Source organism: Dipodomys ordii, unplaced genomic scaffold, assembly GCF_000151885.1.
Source record: "Dipodomys ordii isolate 6190 unplaced genomic scaffold, Dord_2.0 Scaffold14, whole genome shotgun sequence".
Taxonomy (NCBI): domain Eukaryota; kingdom Metazoa; phylum Chordata; class Mammalia; order Rodentia; family Heteromyidae; genus Dipodomys; species Dipodomys ordii.
The window spans coordinates 13730997-13748934 of record NW_012267230.1 but is presented as its reverse complement, the minus strand read 5'-3'; the positions used below and the strand labels follow the sequence as shown (position 1 = coordinate 13748934).

The 17938-nt window shown below is 57.8% G+C and overlaps 2 protein-coding genes across 3 annotated transcripts in view; one reads left to right on the top strand and one right to left on the bottom strand.

Annotated features, from left to right (window-relative positions):
- Window positions 1-5873: 5873 nt before the first annotated feature.
- Glis2 (GLIS family zinc finger 2) lies at window positions 5874-11519 on the top strand. The gene is made up of 6 exons (XM_013011766.1): window positions 5874-6114; window positions 6733-6905; window positions 7664-7840; window positions 7929-8062; window positions 8138-8256; window positions 9041-11519. Exons 1-6 carry the CDS (start codon window positions 5943-5945, stop codon window positions 9838-9840), a joined length of 1575 nt encoding a protein of 524 aa, XP_012867220.1. The 5' UTR covers window positions 5874-5942; the 3' UTR covers window positions 9841-11519.
- A 231-nt stretch (window positions 11520-11750) lies between these two features.
- LOC105982112 (mitochondrial import inner membrane translocase subunit TIM16) overlaps window positions 11751-17938 on the bottom strand; it is a 60090-nt gene continuing 53902 nt past the window's right edge. For both annotated transcript variants that reach the window (XM_013011561.1, XM_013011560.1), the window contains 4 exons: window positions 13624-13708; window positions 12657-12793; window positions 12267-12332; window positions 11751-11910 (listed from right to left, as the gene is read on the bottom strand). In XM_013011561.1, the coding sequence (XP_012867015.1) occupies window positions 11824-11910; window positions 12267-12332; window positions 12657-12793; window positions 13624-13708 (375 nt within the window). In that variant the 3' untranslated portion in view covers window positions 11751-11823. The remainder of the gene's footprint in view (window positions 11911-12266; window positions 12333-12656; window positions 12794-13623; window positions 13709-17938) is intronic.

The window sequence follows — 17938 nt, the reverse complement described above, 5'->3', positions numbered from 1 at the left end:
GGCAGACAGGAAAATACCAGACATAGTTGTGCAAAGGTGGCTGCAGGCGGCTGGGGGTGGGGGCCACCGAGGGGGGCCCGGGGCCACCGGGACGCAGGGAGGCCTCTGTGCCATACCAGCCCTGCAGCAGGACAGCTGCGGAGGTGTGTCCGAGCATGCGTGCACCCCGGGCCGCCCTCCCCACCAGCAGGCCAGGGGGTGCTCTGTGGGGCACCCCGGCCCGGGTGTGTGAATGAGCCCTCAGGGTTACCAGTTGGCAAGCATCTTCTGTGTGGCAGGCACCGCTCCAGGGCTCATCAGGAGCCTTGGGTTGAGGGTGCCCTGAACACCCCCCCCCACCACGATGGTGGCTTCTTGAATTGCCATCAAGGAGCCAAGGCTCAGAGATGAGTGACAGGGCCTGAGCCCCACAGCCTGCGGGGCACGGGAGGCTGTGGCCAGGTACCTGACTCTGGAATAACTTGGCCACTGCTGAGCTGGGGGTTTTTGTTTTTTCCTGAGGTCCCCGTGACAGTTTATATTTCTGTTCCCACTCCCTGGGGAGGGGCGCTCTGTCTCGCCAGAAGTTCCCAGGGAAGAGGAACCCCCACAGGCCCATCCAGGAAGTGCTGCCGGCCCAGGCCGTCTCCTGGGACCTGCAAGGTCCAGGCCCTGAGCTGAGCCACCTCCCTCCAGCTCCTCCGGTTCAGACCGGCTCCAGAGGCCAGTGGGGGCCTAAGACTCCCACATGGGCAATAGCCTTGACAAACCCAAAGTTCTGGTTTGGGGCGAGATGAAGACTGGGGGTCACTCAGCAATAAACAGCCACAAGGCACGTGAGGGTGATGCTGAAGCTCCTACTGTGTGCTAGGCTCTGTTGGAGATGCTGACTAGCACACCCCCATGGGAAACACTTAAGTAATGGTTGATGTGCAGCAAGCACATGGTTTTTCCTCAAAGCTCCATTCAGGGTCCCCTTACTTTGCCACTCTACATGAGGGGCTCAGGCGGCGTGGGCAGAAAGCCACAGAGCAGGGTTGGGGGCTCAAGTGGTGGTCTGACCTGCATCTGGAGCCCTGCACTGCTCCCTGGTCAGGAAAGGGGGGCTGGCCAGAGGCCCTGCCCCCCTGTCCTGCAGCCCCCCATGCTAGGCGGCCAAGGAGGGTGGAGCTCTTGGGCTGAGCAGGGAGCCTCAGCTGGTTCCCAGGAATGCAGGGCTGTAGGCCGTTTTCTTTGGCAAGGGCTGTGCCTTCAGCTCTCCAAACTTCCTGGTACCCCCCCTCCTGCCCTCCACCCCGTCCAGCCCCTCCAGCCCACCCACTGCCTGTCCCGCCTCTTCAGGGCTCCGCCTCTAGCCCCTCTAGGGAGGGGCTGCCTAGCCTAAGCTCCCTGTCTGCCTTCCCCCATGTCTAAGGGCACAGGAGCTGCTAAGAAACCGGGCTCTGCCATGGACAAAGCCCCATGACCTTGAGTGAGTCACTGAATTCCCCTGAACCTCAGCTTCTCCATCTGTAAAATGGGAATGAAACAGCCCCTGCCCTAGCAGGTGCTGGCTGGCATGTCCTTGGACTGTCAGCAGTCGACAGTGGGCACTGTCATCCTGCCTGTACCCACGACTTGCGACTCATCTACTCCTGTAGCCTGGGGCAGGTGCCTTCCTCTTTGGCCCTCAGTTCCCCCTCTGTGAGAGCAGAGTGTGCACAGTCCGTGGCGCGCACAGAGAAGGCCCAGCTAACAGGTACATGCACTTGTGAGCTGTGTGTCTGCAGGTTTTAACCCCAAGTCCCAGGCAGTACCAGACACAGCTAACCAAAGGGGCAGTTTCGGGACTATCCCAGGAATCTGGGGGGGAGCCTCGTGTTGCCCTTGCCCAACACTGGTCCATAGCAGCCACTCACCAGGCCCCAGACTGCTGTGGGGTGGCTAGGGATGCAACCCCATTTTTCAAAGGCCCCTGTCCTCTGTCTGCCAGTGTAGACACCCCGCTGTTCTGCCCCCCTTTCCCTCCCCCAGGCTCAGGGCCAGTCTGCTGCCCCCCCTCCCCAGGATTCTAGCTGCTCCTGTTTGCTTAGTGACCTCCAGCCTCAGTTTCCCCATTGGGCATTGGGTAGAGATGGAGGGCTTCTTCCCAGACGCGCCCTGGGGAATGGCTGGTGGGCCTTGGGCCGGGCGCCCTCCCCCTGCCTCTCCGCTGCAGCTGGGGGCCTCTGTGCAGGAAGGCCAGGGGCGCACAATGGCAGCCATTGTTTCGGCCCCGTAGAGGGGGTACGCAGGGGAGGGCAGCCCACCCTCTGGGTGACCCCCGCCCTGGGGTGGGGTGGGGGAGGGCCTTCGCCCCCTCCCCTCCGTCCCCGGTGGTCCCCCGCCACCCCCGCGCGCTTCCTCCCTCCCTGCTTCCTCCGCTCCTCTCCTTTAATTAGTTCCTTTTGCAGCACGGGGAGCTGTGCAGGTCTGGGGCAGCTCGCCACGGTGGTGTGGCCTCCCTGCTGCCCTCGTGGGTGGGTGTGGCGAGCACCTCCAGTGGCCTGGGGTGAACACTACTCCCAGACGTAGCATTCGGTCAGAGATCGCAGCTACAGAGATACTGCCGTCCCCAGAAGGGAGAATGAAGCAGAGAGCCCCCCCCGCCCCCCCGCCCCAGGAGCACCTGCCTCTGTGACAGCCCAGTTCTGAGGGACAGTAGGTACACTGGGGCCAGATCTCACCCAGGGGGCCTCAGGGTGGGCATGGCAGGAGGGAGCTCACTCCCTCCAGCATTAAACCTGGGGTGCGAGGGCTGGGCCCCAGCTTTTAGGAGAGCAGGAACTTGGGTCTAGCCTGTCCTCTTCACCAGCCAGGAACAAAGAGGCAGAGCCAAGCGCAGACTGGCTGCTGCCGGCCGGGGAGGGGGGCAGGGAAGGGCCACTTAGAGGTTGGCCAAGGTCAGACCATGAGTGGGGTTATAGGCCATTTCCCTGGGGGACCAACTTCAGAGGAAACCTAGGCAGGGGGATGCTGGGAGGTGTGGGCTTGGGGCGGCTCCTTCCTCCTCCTCCCCATGCCTGGCCCTCTATGTCCATGAACCCCTGCCTCCCTGGGCAGAATCCAGTGGCAGGAAGTTGGGGGTGGGGTGGAGTCCCTGAGGACTGGGCCTGTTGATGGGGGGGGCACTGGAGTCCCCCTCCTGCTTTGGTGTCTAGCTGCACCCAGAGAGATGGGCTTCTCCTGGGGCCAGCGTCCGCCACCTCAGGTGCCCTGGCTCTGTGACTCTGCCCTGGCTCCCTGTGGGGTGTGGGAGGGACAGGATGGGACAGTAGGGCAGGTGCCAAGGGTGCCAGTGAGAAGCAGCATCCTGCCCTGTGATCCCCTTTCTCTAGAAGGTGGGGGGGGAGACGCCGTGGGGGGGAGGGCCAGCAGAGGGACCAGGCCACCAGCCCTTCCTGGCTCCTGAATTCTTAATCAGCATAAATATTTACTTCCTTCCTCCCCCCTCATGGCTCCCAGCACAGTAGAGCTTCGGGGAGGTTAGACTGGATCTGTGTCTAAAAATAAACAGGTGGAAGGACAGGCAGACACACAGACAGACAGACATAACTGGGGGTAGAGGGTCAGGTAGAGGGCAACTCATGGCTCAGGAGTATAGGAACAGACCCAGGACTCACCTGCCAGCCAGGGTCTTGAGTTTCTGAGGGGTGGGGCAGCTGCTGGCACTCCGGTCCCCATCTGCTTTGCGTTCCTGGGAGCCTCTGGTCCAGGCTTGGCTTGAGAAAACACATCCACACACACACACGTAATGGCTCCAACAGGGAAAGTCCTGGCCCTGCGTCCCCGGCCAAGAGCAGGTGCCCGCAGCCTCCTTGTGCCCTGACTCTCTGCAGCCCATGCGGTGGGGCCTGCCGTGGGTCCCCACAAGCGGCCAGTGTCTCAAGGCAGGGAAGGGACCATCTCGTTTTCTGTGTGCTTTGGAGAGAAGCTTGGAGCTTGTGGGAGACATGGGGGGATGATGAGCAGGGTTGGGCAGAGATGGGGGTGGAGTAAGTCTGCCAGGGTTCTTGGCCTTAGAGAAGGGATGAGCAAGGAAGTAGAGGTTACCCTCGGCCCCTCTCTGTCCAGTGGGAGGGTTTGGGAAGCTCCAGGTTCGTGCAGGCCACACCAGCCTCTAAGGATGCACATGGTGAAATGTCCCAAGTATTTTCTAGACAGTGGGTATGCCCACTGCATCCGCCCCTTAAATGCAGAGAGTGGCATGGTGCGGCCTGGTTAGCAGGCAGAGTGTGAAGGCCAGGTGTAGCATGGGGTGGGAGGGTGCCTTCTTGTGCGTGGGGGAAGCGGAACTTGGGAGGAAGAGCTGATGTTCCTGGGTCAGTGAACCTAATTATATGTGAAGAAAACTATGCCAGTGAGATTTTTTTTTTTTTTGGTCGGTCGTGGGGCTTGAACTCTGGGCCTGGGTGCTGTCCCTCAGCCCTTCAGCTCAAGGCGAGCGCTCTACCACTTGAGCTACAGCACCACTTCCGGTTTTCTGGTGGTTTATTGGAGATAGGAGTCTCACGGTCTTTCCTGCCCGGGCTGGCTTTGAACCGCGATCCTCAGATCTCAGCCTCCTGAGTAGCTAGGATTACAGGCGTGAGCCACCAGCGCCTGGCTGCCAGTGAGATATTCTAGAAGGCTGAAAGTTACAGAATGAAACCCTTGAGAGCATCATCACCAGTGTGATAAACACTTCTGGCTCTTTGGTAGTTAATTAGAGATAAGAGTCTCACAGACTTTTCCTGCCCAGGTTGGCTTCAATCCTCAGCTCCTCAGTCTCCTGAATAGCTGGGATTACAGGTGTGAGCCACCTGTGCCCGATTTAAGAGAGAAAAAAAAAGTTACAGATGACTGAGCTCCTGTACTCTGCCAACCCTGCCCTGTCTCGCCTGACTACAGTCCCCAGCTGCCCCCTGGTGGCAGCCGGGAGCTCTGCGTCTCTCCTGGCCCTGTGTGGATGTCTCTCTTCTGCCTCACGTGAAAGGTGGAGTGTGCAGTCATGGCCAAGCCTTGCGTGGCTTCCCTGGCTCAAGCTGTCCGCCTGGTTCTTCCCTTGGTGCTGTGGAGGCCTGCTGGGAAGAGATGAGAGCGGGGCGCAGTGGGTACCGGCAGTGGGTCGCCGAGGAGCAACCACTGCCTTGGAGGACGTTTGTTGGTCCCCTGGCATGCTTCTGCATCTTCTGACTCAGGCTGACAGGCTTCCCAGGCATGGCTGCCAGCCCTACCAGAGCTGACTACCAGGACTTGGCTAGCCATCTCCTGAGAAGAGAACTACCCTTGAGTCACGCTGGCCGCATCCAAGCTCGCCAAAACTCAAGTCTCAACTAGGTGTGGTGGCGCATGTCTATAATCCCAGCACTGGGGAGTTGAGGCAGGAGGATTGTAAGCTTGAGGTTAGTCTGGGCTCCATAAGAAGACTTGGTTTCAAGAAACAAAATTCCCCACTCAGTTTCATGCAAAGGAACCCAAATGCCTCCAGCTTTTTTTGTTGTTGTTGTTCTTGAGGTTTGAACTCTGGGCCTGGGTGCTGTCCCTCAGCCCTTCAGCTCAAAGTGAGAACTCGACCACGGGAGCCTCAGCACCACTTCCATATTTCTGGTGGTTAATTGGAGATAAGAGTCGTATGGACTTCCTGCCCGGGCGGGCTTTGAACTGCGATCCTCAGATCTTAGTCTCCTAAGTAGCTAGGATGACGGGAATGAGCCACTGCTGCCTAGTGCTTTTTGATAATTAATTGGAGGCTGTCCTTGAACCTCGATCCTCGGATCTGTCTCCTAAATAGCTAGGATTACAGGCATGAGCCACCAGCCACATCTTCCTTGCTTCTTGCCGGTACAGCCTGCCTGGGGTCCCACTCTTCCAGCACAGCTCCCGTCCTTCCGCAGGTTCCTGCCTGAAGACCCACTGGGCACCCTTCTGCCTGCTGCCTCCTCCCTCACCACCCCCCCACCGCCATGCACTCCTTGGACGAGCCGCTCGACCTGAAGCTGAGCATCACCAAGCTCCGAGCGGCGAGAGAGAAGCGGGAGAGGACACTGGGTGCGGCCCGGCAGCGGGCACTGCACAGGGAGCTGGGGCTGGTAGATGACAGCCCCACGCCGGGCTCCCCGGGCTCCCCCACCTCAGGTATGGCACTGGGCAGGGCAGGGTGCTCAGACCGGAAGGCTCTAGTTGACCTCCGGCAGGACGTGGAAAGGGGCGTGGGCTTTGAGGTTGGGCTGCTGGTCAGCTTGGGTGCGAGAATTTTGGGGACCAGACTGAGCAAGTGCATCTCAAAAGGTCTTGGTGCTCAGACCTGGCGTGGCAAACACTCCATCTTTTGCCTCCAAGTGGATCCTGAAAACCAGATGTGCCATTTGGCTGTGAAGGCAGCCCAGCCCAGCCCAGCCCCTCTTGTCTACAGAGGGGAGCTCTGAGGTAGGCAGAGCTGGGGAGAGTGCGAAGGGACTCCTGCCAGTCTGACAGCCAGCCAGGGGCCTGTGTTCAGGTTTCTGGTCTCCACTACCCACTGTGCCAGACCAGCCCTGTCCAGAAGACGGTGCTACCCACTTCCTGTCTTGCGCAGTGGCAGAGCTCACTGCGGAAGATTAGACAAAATGGGTGATGCCATCACCTTGTCAGCCGTAGCAGCTGCTCCCTGAAACCTGTGGCTGGGGGTCCCAGTGGGGATCCAGAGCCGCTAGGACCTGGCCCACTGGGACGCCTGGCTTCTGCCCCACCCCTCCAATTGTGCCTCTCTCTTAGGCTTCCTGCTGAACCCCAAGTTCCCTGAGAAGGTAGACGGACGCTTTTCTGCAGCCCCTCTGGTGGACCTCAGCTTGTCCCCTCCGTCTGGCCTGGACTCCCCCAATGGCAGCAGCTCCCTGTCCCCTGAGCGCCAGGGCAATGGGGACCTGCCTCCTATGCCCACAGCCCCGGTAAGGAGGGGTGAGGATTCCAGGCAAGAAGGTGCAGTGGGCTTCTCTGGGTGACTTAAAATAACAGACATTTTCAAGCTGCCAGTGGCTACTCAGGAGGCTGAGAGCTGAGGATCTTAGTTTGAAGCCAGTCCAGATAGACACATTCTCAAGACTCTTATCTCCAGTTAGCCAGCAAAAAGCTGAAACTAGAGGACTGGCTCAAGTGGTGTGGGATTCAGCCATGGAGGGATAACGCTGAGCAAGAGCTTGAGGCCCTGAGTTCAAGCCTCAGCACACACACACCTCAAAAACAAAACTACCAGAAACTTGGCCTTCTCTCACTTTTGGAATCTAAAGTCTGGAGGTGTTGGCAGGGCTGGGTTCCCGCAGAGGCTCCAGGGGAGACCCCTTCCTCCCTCTGCTTCTGGAGGCTCAAAGCTCGAGTGCTAGTCTGGTGTTGGACCCCTCCAACCTCGCCTGTGTCTTCACCCTCCATCTGCGTGCATCTGTCCAAACCTTCCTTGACCTCCTCATACAAGACACTGGCCATTGGTCTTAAGACTGCCTTAATCCAGCAGGACCTCCTCTTAACTAACTCCTGTCCACAAAGACCCTGTCTATAAACAAAGTCACACACCACAGGCACCAAGAATTAGGACCTGAGCATTTGAGGGGGCTCCATTCAGCCTACCCCCAGGGGGCGGGGTGTGGAGCTGGGCCTGCCTGAGGCCCCCAGTTGGGACACGGACTAGCTTTCCTCATAACTCACCCTACAGGACTTCCAGCCCCTGCGCTACTTGGATGGCGTCCCCAGCTCCTTTCAGTTCTTTCTGCCCCTGGGCTCTGGGGGAGCCCTGCACCTGCCCACGTCCTCCTTCCTCACCCCCACCAAGGACAAGTGCCTCTCGCCAGAGCTGCCCCTGCCCAAGCAGCTGGTGTGTCGCTGGGCCAAGGTGAGTGGGGAAGGGGGTGTCTAGGACGGCCGTGTGGCCGGGGGCCACGGCCCCATGTGGGCTGAGAACCATACCTGGCCCCCTACAGTGTAACCAGCTCTTTGAGCTCCTGCAAGACCTGGTGGACCACGTCAACGACTACCACGTCAAGCCGGAGAAGGATGCAGGGTATTGCTGCCACTGGGAGGGCTGCGCCCGCCACGGCCGGGGCTTCAATGCCAGGTGAGGGCGCGGGCGAGGGCGGGAGGGCAGGGCTGGGGCTGCAGTGGGCTGAGTGCCTCCCTCCCCTCCGAGCAGGTACAAGATGCTCATCCACATCCGCACGCACACCAACGAGAAGCCGCACCGCTGCCCCACCTGCAACAAGAGCTTCTCCCGCCTGGAGAACCTGAAGATCCACAACCGGTCCCACACTGGTGAGTGATCCCACCTGTACCACCTGCCTGGTGACACCTACGGGACGGCAGAGATGGGGCTGCTTTATTCCTCACGGCACCCAGAACCCACAGGAGAGCCAGTTCTGGCCTCCTGGCACAGACCGGGTACTGGTGGCTCATGCCTGTCATCCTGGCTACTCAGGAGGCTGAGATCTGAGGATCATGGTTCAAAGCCAGCCCGGGCAGGAAAGCCCACGAGACCCCCTTATCTCCAGTTAACTGCCAGAAAACCAGACATGGTGCTGTGCCTTAATGGTAGAGTGCTAAGCTTTGAGCATAAAAAGCTCAGAGACAGCGTCCAAACCCTGAGTTCAAGCCCCACAAAAGACCCTCCTGTTCTCCCCCACCAAAACAAAGAACTAAAGAAGGCTAACAGTGGTGGCTCATGCCGCTAATGTAGCTAAGTGGGAGGCAGAAATCAAGAGGACCACAGTTCTAAGACCCCATATGAATACACAGCTGGATGCAATGGTACTTGGCTATAATCTTAGCTACTTACGAAGTTTTGGTGAGAGAGTTTCAGTCCTCAAAACAGCCCTTGGTAAAAACTCATCTTTGAGTAAGGCAAAAAACAAAACAAAACAAAGCATAGTTAGCAAGTCAGCACTTGCCGTGGGCCAGGTGCTCCCCTTCAGCCTGTCAGCTTTCGTGTCTGTGGTGGGGGAACCCAAGGACACACAGCAGGACCTCAGTGGACTGGGGCCTGATAGGGTTGCTCTGCCTGCCACCTGCACAGTCAGATCTGGTACCCTCACTCCCACAGGTGAGAAGCCCTATGTCTGCCCCTACGAAGGCTGCAACAAGCGCTATTCCAACTCGAGTGACCGCTTCAAGCACACCCGCACCCACTACGTGGACAAACCCTACTACTGCAAGATGCCTGGCTGCCACAAGCGCTACACAGACCCCAGCTCGCTGCGCAAGCACATCAAGGCCCACGGCCACTTCGTTTCTCAGGAGCAGCAGGAGCTCCTGCAGCTGCGCCCACCTCCCAAACCACCCCTGCCCACCCCCGACAGCGGTCCCTACGTCAGTGGGGCCCAGATCATCATCCCCAACCCTGCTGCTCTCTTCGGAGGCCCCAGCCTGCCTGGCCTGCCCCTGCCCCTGCCCCCTGGCCCCCTCGACCTCAGTGCCCTGGCCTGTGGCAACGGTGGGGGGGTTGGAGCAGGGGGGAGCATGGGTCCAGGGCTGCCAGGCCCCGTCCTGCCCCTCAATCTGGCCAAGAACCCACTGTTACCCTCGCCCTTTGGGGCTGGTGGACTGGGCCTGCCTGTGGTCTCCCTCCTCGCCGGCTCCGCTGGCGGCAAGGCTGAGGGGGAGAAGGGGCGGGGGTCAGTGCCCTCCAGGGCTCTGGGCATGGAGGGCCGCAAGACTCCCCTTGACAGGACGGAGAGCAGCCGCTCCCGGCCCAACCCTGATGGACTCCCCCTGCTGCCAGGCACCGTGCTGGACCTGTCCACTGGTGTCAACTCGGCAGCCAGCAGCCCCGAAGCACTAACTCCGGGCTGGGTGGTGATCCCACCTGGCTCCGTGCTGCTCAAACCAGCCGTGGTGAACTGAGCCGCCTGCCTAGCAGCCCCGCCGGCCGCCGCGGGCGCTGTCCCCCGACGAACAGAAACTCTTCTGCGAATAGCAATAATGTCCTACTGCCACAGGGCCTGGGTGTCCGTGCTCCCAGGGCAGCTACAGCCCCGGAGGGCTGGGCAGCAAGGATGGTGCTAGAAGGTCATTGCTGGCTCCAGCTCCTGAGGGAGGGCTTGGCTTGGACCTGCTGTCCAAGGAGAGCTGTGCTCTTAGGTGCTCAGGCCTCACTCCAGGCCCTGCCGTATAGCTTCTGTCCTCCACCTCAGTCCTTGTCCCCCCACCTTGGTGCCTCCCTCACTTCCTGCCTTGGCTTGTCCAGACCCGTTCCCCCTGGCCCTCCTCCCGAGCCACAGGGAAGAAGCCTGCTCTCTCCACCCACCCCTACGACAAGGTGCCTTCCAGCTCTCTAGGGCAGGAAGGCCCGCTCCGCCAGCTGTCCCCATCCCGCATCCATTGCTGGAAGGGGCACCACGCCTGGGAGCGTGGGACGCAGGCCCATGGGATTCCTGTGCTAAGGAAGGGAGGTGTCAGGCAGCCCTGGCAACATATCCAAGTGACCCAGGCCCCTGCTGCAGCCAGCCTGGGCTCAGGGAACAGGAGCTGGGGCTGGGGTGAGCTCTGGCCTCATCCTGCTGGGCCCGGCCTGGGCAGTGCTGTTTTGTAGCAGTTCTCAGAGCGTTGGTCCAGCCCAGGAGTAGGAGGCTGGCTGGGGATAGCCTAGGCAGGGAGGCAGCTCTTGGCCTGCAGGTACGACGACATTAGCATGCAGGGAGGGCCTAGAGGTAGGAGCTTTCTGGGGGCTGTAGCCTGGAAGCCCTGAGCTTGAGAAGAGCAGGCCCGAGGAGGACTTGTGACAGGGTGGCTTCCTTTAGTGGTTCCCGTCTTGGGGCCCCATGTGGTCTGCACCCCCACTGTGCAATCCAGGGATGCTGGGCTCCCACAGAGGACCTCCTACCCCACAGTCCACTCACTGCTTCCTTCCCACCAGCAGCTTCCAGATGTCTTGTTCCTGGCCTGTGGAGAGGCCAAGTCCTCCCATTTCCCTACTTGTAGAACAAAAGAGCAGCCAAGTGTGTGTGTGTGAGGTCCTTGGTAGCCCTCTCCTCCTCTAAGCAGCTCTGCTGACCCTACCCTTTCTTGGACTGCCCTTCTGTCCCAGAGGGGTCACCCTGACCCTGACCTGGCCCACCCCGAAGCTAGGCTCAGGACCCAGGCTAGTTACCCCTTGAAGGGGCTGTGAGCAAGATGGGAGGGAGCTGGTCTCCTTCCTTCCGCCTCACCCAGGACCCAGAAACCCCGCCCCCACCCTGTTAGGGCCCCAGGCCTTAAGTCCCTGGCTGGGGGGGTTTGGGGTTTGAGACTCAAGGCCAGGAGCAGAGGAACAGGGCACTGGACGGTGACATTAGCTCAGCATGTGACTTGGTGATAGACCAGGCTTGGAAGGGCCGGTGTACTTGTTGTTGTCAGTTTGTTCTTGCACATTCCGGATGTCAGTATTTTAACAGGTTCTAAGTGCCTTTCTATTGTAGCTTGTTTTCCTCCTCTTGGCTCCATTGCTGTTAGCATAGAGTTTTAAAAAAAGAGATAAGCTAATGACTATAACAATATATTCCTCCATGTGAGAGGAAGTTTATAAAGAAACAATAAAAGTGAGTTGTAAAGATGGTTTCTGTGTGGTGGACATCCTAGGAGCTGGGCCACCTGACCCTAGGCCACCCCCGCTGTCTGGGCCTGGCTGGGAGAGGACAGGACACAGGAGAAAGGGCTGGCCACACAGTGGCCCAGGGCTACATATGAACCTCACCCCCATGTCTGTCCCTAGGCTGCCAAAGCTTCCTGCCACCCGGTCCCAGCACCACCAGGAAAGAAGGCAAGCCCGCTTTCTGGAAATGCAGAAAAGACATTTATTACCAAGCTATAAATTATGAGGAGTGGGCTGGGGTGGGAGGGGCTGAGCAGTCACGTTTTGGGTGTCGTCCCTTTCTCTCTGTCTTCCTGGGCCTGGATTCTGAGCTCCTCGTCCAGACGCTCCTTGGCCCGGACAACCTGAGGAGAGCAGGAAGATTTAGCGGGCACAACCTGTGCTCTCTGCCCCTGGCCTGCATGAGGCCTCTCCCTTCCTGTCCCAGGCTCGGGTGCCTCCCTGGAGGACAGTGGGCATAGGGACACTGCTCTGGGATCTGGATGGAGCACACCACCACCACGTGCTCCTGTGCCCCGTCGCCCCTGGGCAGCCAGAGGGAGTGGCAGTTTGACTTGGGGAGAGGACACTGACTGAGGATGGGGCTCCAGGGGGAGACTCTGGCACAACTTTGCCTGCCAAATGCCTACCTGCTAGGTGCCCTGCCTGGAACCAAGGGGCCCCTGCGAGGCAGGACAGAGGTCTGTGGCAGAGCACTCACCTTTGACTGCAGGTAGAAGGAGCCACCCACAGATTTATCGTTCACTTTAAATAGGTGTTCATAGTTCTGCAGGAAGAGAAGATGACGAGCAGCTTGCAGTTTCAAGGTAAGACGATGGGCAAGCAGATGTGAGGAAGGAAGGGAGGCTAAAGGCCTCAACCTGAGACCCATAAGCCATGCTGGGCAACCCAGGAGGCTCTGCAACCACTGAGGGGGCTCCGATGGCCAGCTGTGGTGTCTGCAGCCAGCCTGCCTGGGGCCGGAGATGTCCCAAACAGCGTGGCTTCTCCCACAGAGCGTGGCTAGCTGCAGCCAGAGCCTCTGCACCTGCCCTGCCCATTCTGCCAGCCTCCCCCCACATCCCCCCAGGAGCCAGTCTGGTGGCCTCACCTTCTGGACCTCCTCGGGATTCAGCTTGGAGATGTTGAGAATCTGCTGAGCCTCCTGGAGGCTGAGGCCAGAGAGGTTGGATGCAGCTGCGGATTGGTGCCCAGCACGTCCCCGGGCGTCAGCTGCTGCCTGGCTGGCTGTGTGGACACGAGTGATTGCTTAGCCTTCTGCAGCCCAGAATTGCCTCCTCTGAGCCTTCCAACTGGATGGCTCACCCCGGCAAGATGGCACAGAGGAGACATACAGAAACAAAGGTGGCCAAGATTGGCTTCTCTTGGGGAGGGGTGGGGGTGGGGATGCAGAGGATGGACATACATACAGTATGCTAAGAGCAGGGTATAACCATCAAACCTGGCTCCTGGTTCCAACCCAGGCCTCAGATGATCCTTCCCCACCCTCATCCTCATCCCAGGGGCAACTTGGGAAGCTTTAGGTTACTATGATGACCAAAGTAAAGACACAGCAGGCAGGATAGGAGCACTAACGGCCAGGACCTGAACACGCTGCTGCTGCCCAGATCACTAAGGCAGGCTGCCACAGGTGGCTGCTCCTTTTCAGTGAGCCTAGTCAGGAGCCAGTAAACTTTCCCTTAAAGGTCAAAGAGAAAAGATTTTTAACTCTTCAGCCAGTTTTTGTTAGAATTAGTTCTCCTTAAAAGCAGCCAGAGGCTGTGACTATGTGCCAATAAAACTTTACTTATGAAAAGAAGTGAGCAGGTGGGTCAGATTGCTGCCTCCTGCCAGGGTGCCCATGGAAACTCAGCCTCACTGGAGACAGACCTTGCTCCCTTACATGGGACTGTCCTAAAGTCTCCCACTGCCCCTGGGACTAGACAGGACAGTGCCACCAGCATGCAGAACCCCAGCAACAGAGCAATCCCCACATTCATAACCAGCAAGGCCGCTAGGAAAAAAATGTGGCCTGGCCAGGTGCTCCTGGCCCAGGGGGAGTAGGGGTCCACACTTACCTGCAAATTCTTGTCGCAGGGCCCGAGCGAAGGCTCTGCCCACCACCTGCACACCCATTACAATGATCTGGGCCAGGTACTTGGCCTGAGGGCAGAGTAGGCACTTGGTTACCAGGCTGTACCACAAGGCCTGCAGTGGGACCACCCTGGAGGTGGCTGCCAGTGGCATGGCTGCCAGGAATCAGGGTGGGGACATACAGGACTTTAGTGACAAGCCATCTTCTTTAGATACTCCCTGGAGCCCCCCAGAGGGGGCCCCTACTTGGCTCTCAGGAAAGGCAGAGAGGAGCTCAGGGCACATGGCTACAGGAGATGAAGAGCAACAGCTTTAGGAAGAAACTGGACTGGGAGCCAGAACACAGCAACAGTCCCAGGTCAACCACCAAATCATCTGCCACTTAGGGCCAATGATGGCTTTTCTGTACTGCTGAGACTTTTCTGGGCCAGCCTTCACCTTGCCAGGGAGAAACATCCATCCTTAATTCTTTCTTTTTTTTTTTTTGGTCGGTCATGGGGCTTGAACTCTGGGCCTGGGCGCTGTCCCTCAGCTCTTCAGCTCAAGGCGAGCGCTCTACTACTTGAGCTACAGCGCCACTTCCGGTTTTCTGGTGGTTAATTGGAGATAGGAGTCTCACGGTCTCTCCTGCCCGGGCTGGCTTTGAACCGCGATCCTCAGATCTCAGCCTCCTGAGTAGCTAGGATTACAGGCGTGAGCCACCAGCACCCGGCTTCCATCCTTAATTCTTTCAAGGCTATTCAAAGTCCTGTGACTTGGCATTTCACTCAGTGGGTACAAGAAGAAGTTACTCAGGGGCTGGGAAGGTGGCTCAGTGGTAGAACGCTTGCCTTGCATGCCTGAGGCCCTGGGTTCGATTCCTCAGCACCACATAAGCAAAAACAAAAAAGCCGGAAGTGGCACTGTGGCTCAAGTGGTAGAGCGCTAGCCTTCAGCTGAAGAGCTGAGGGACAGTGCCCAGGCCCAGAGTTCAGGCCCCACGACCGGACCCCCCCCAAAAAAAAAAAAAGAAGTTACTCAGGATCTACTCAAAGCACAGCAGCCTTGACTCTCAGGAGCTAAAGTCTGTGAGGCAGAGGCAGAGACGCAGCAATCAGGGAGAGTCTGGTTAGTTCATCAGGTCAGCTGCTGGTTCACTCGCTCAGAGCCCTTGTCTATGCTACCCTCAGGTCAGCACAGGAGCACAGAGACATGAAGAACCTTATACTGCATTCTGGGGCCTAGGAGGGCGACAGCAAGTTGGCTAGTATCAGAAATCCAATCCAGAGGTTCAAGAGGGCTGTTAAGATTCCAGTGGGACCGAAGGCACTGTCTTCCCTAACAGGCCGGATGTGAATATGGGCCATGAAGGGAATGAATAAACACCAGTGGGTTTGTCAAGCAGGTGGAAATTTCGTAAGCCCTGATTTCATTGCAAGCCCAGAGTCAACCCCAACGAGCCAGCTGTAACAGGGAGTACTTGCTGACTAGGTAATCTCACCTGACTTCTGCCCTCCTTGCCTAAAGCCATGCCAAGTGGGACAGGAGGCTGAGATGGAATGCTGGTTTTGTCTAACCAGCTAGCCAGTGACTCTACGGGGTATCAGATCACACAGCCAGATTCCGCAGCCTACAACCCCTCAGAACCTCACCTCCCATAGAAAGCCCTCTGTTGCCACAGACAGACAGAACCTTCTAATCATCACGGGTAATTTTTCTATGAGGCAGATGGCTGTTGATAAACAATGCAGATTAAGAACTGAGGCTGAAGCTGGGCGCTGTGGCTCACACCTGTAGTTCTAGTTACTCAAGAGGCTGAGATCTGAGGATTGAGGTTCAAAGCCAGCCCAGACAGGAAAGTCTATGAGACTCCAGAAAACCTGAAGTGGAGCTGTGGCTCAAAGTGGTACAGCACTAGCCTTGAGCAAAAAAGAGCTCAGTGACAGCTCCCAGCCCCAAGTTCAAGCCCCATAACTTGGGGAGGGGGGAGAACAAAAATAAAAACAGAACAGGCTGTGGGCTGTGCTTGCACAGGCCCTGAATTCTACCCTCAGCACCACACATACAAAACAATCCAACAAGAAACAACAATGACAACAATATCCCCTGCAGAGTTCAAACCGAAGTGTCTGGTGGCCTGTGTGTGGCTCCTGCCCAGACCTCCATGGCTGCAGAGGAGGCAGGATGGCCTGCAACACTTCAGCAGCTACCCCAGCCAGCCAGGGGAGCTGGACGGATGTCTGAGGACACCAAGGTTCCTGTGGGAGACCTCTTCCAGGGGAGGCAGAATGGTGCAAGCTGTGTGACTGGGAAAGTCTCAACCCCAATGAATCTCAGTTTCCTTACTTATAAAAACTGCACAATAATACAACTGTCACAGAGGTTAAACAAATTGTGGATGTAAACTGCTGGTCTTGGGCTTACAGCTTAATGACACAATGAGAAAGGATGGATGGAAAGGAGGAGGGTGGAAAGCAAAGGGAAAAAGGAAAGAGGAAAGGAGGGAGAGGAGGTAGGGAGGAAGGAAGGGAGGAAAGAAAGGAGGGAAGGAAGGAAGAAGGAAAAGAGGGAAGGAGGGAGGGAGGGAGGGAAGAAAGAAGGAAGGAAGGAAGGAGGGAGGGAAGAAAATTTTTCCAGGAAGGAAGAAAATTTTTCCTTATAGGAGGTCTCTAGGACCCTCGAGGCAATGTACATAAAACAGTGGAAAATCAGAGTGGCAGGTCCAAAGCAGAACTCAGCAACAGCTGGCTTTGTTTCTGGTCCAGATCCTGCTTGCTGTTAATATCTGGTGATCAGGTGGCCCAGTCAGCCCTCTCATCCACTAGTTGAGCTCCAACATTCCCTGAGTGCTGGCTTTGGCCAAGCCATTCTTACAGCTGAGGAGTCCTGGGGAGCAGAACTCTACCAGCTGTGGCTACCACAGGTGATCCAAACAGCCACTGGCTGAGGCTCCTTCCAGAAGGCTCCCCAAAACATCACTAACAGATAGACCAAGAACTTCAGGCCAAGCAGCGGGCAGGTAACAGGTCAGAAGATGCACAAGGCTCCATCTCTGGCACCCACTATGAGAAGCAGCACAAATGCTTTCTGGTGTGGGGAGCAATGTGGCACATGTGGGCCCAAAGCCCTGAAGTTGTGGCAAAGGACCACATACAAGGTGGGGGAGGCACCCAGGAGGATCTTGGCTTTTAGACACAGCCCTGTGTGAGGTGCTCCTCCAGGGCACAGAGGCAGGCTGATTCTGAAATAGGAAGTGGCTCTGATCACCCAGGCCCAGCAAACAGCTGCAATGCATCACAGCTAGACAGAAGGAAGGTCAGACATTTGCCACAGTATTTTCAGAACCTTGACAGTAACCTGCAGGTGTCCAGTGTGTACTTGAATGAGTGTCCCACACTTTACCAGTTTGCCCTCAGCTTTGTTTTGGCTAAAGCTGGGATCTCAAACCCAGTCACCCCCCCCACACCCCTCCTCCCCTAGATAAAGTTTCCAAAATACCTCCTAACCCCCTGTACTTCATTCACCTTTGTCTGTGAATCCAGTCTACTTCCTGCTTGGCATTTAAACCTCTCCCTCCAGCCTCAACTTAGTTCTACACGTGGCAGCGTTTTCTACTCAACATCCTGGGCATGGGACAGGGCACATGGCACACCCCAACCCCCTGTGAAATTGTCCTGGGCCCCTTCCACTTGTATCTTCCCACCCTACATTATTTTCCTGGGCATGCACTGTCACCCTTCTTTCTCTTCTAGGATACAAACTTCTCCAGGGCCCTAGGTTGTGGCCTTGAGGAAGACTCAGAGTTCAGTGAGTTAACGCTCATCAATGATCCAGGTCGGTGAGGGGTCATGGCAGGTCCTCAATAAGTCAGGGACCGTTACAATGGCAAGGTATAAATAAGGTGGTGAGAAACAGGCGTTCTCAGGACACAGAAAGACCTGTGCTCAAACCTGGCATTTGACTCTTGGGGGAAAGTCTCTGGAGGAGTTAAATCTCTAAGCTGCAGGCCCTTCCTGGGCAAGAACGGCATGGCTTCGTGAGACGGGCCTGGCGCCAGCCGGCAGCCAGCGGCTACCTTACCGAGTCGCGAACTAACCGGGGCACACAGAACCCCCAGGGGTAGAGCTCAGCCAGGACTTGCCTTTTAAAGCTTCCCCAGGTGACCCGCCGGGGCGGTAACCACAGAGACGCCGTCTCCCCGGTCCGGATCCCAGTTCAAATCCCAGGTCTGCCGTTGGCTTGAATGGTCAACCGCCAAGCGGGCTGAAGGGGCGGGCGACGCCGCCCACAGCGGAGCGCCCGGGCGCAGGGCCGGCCCGC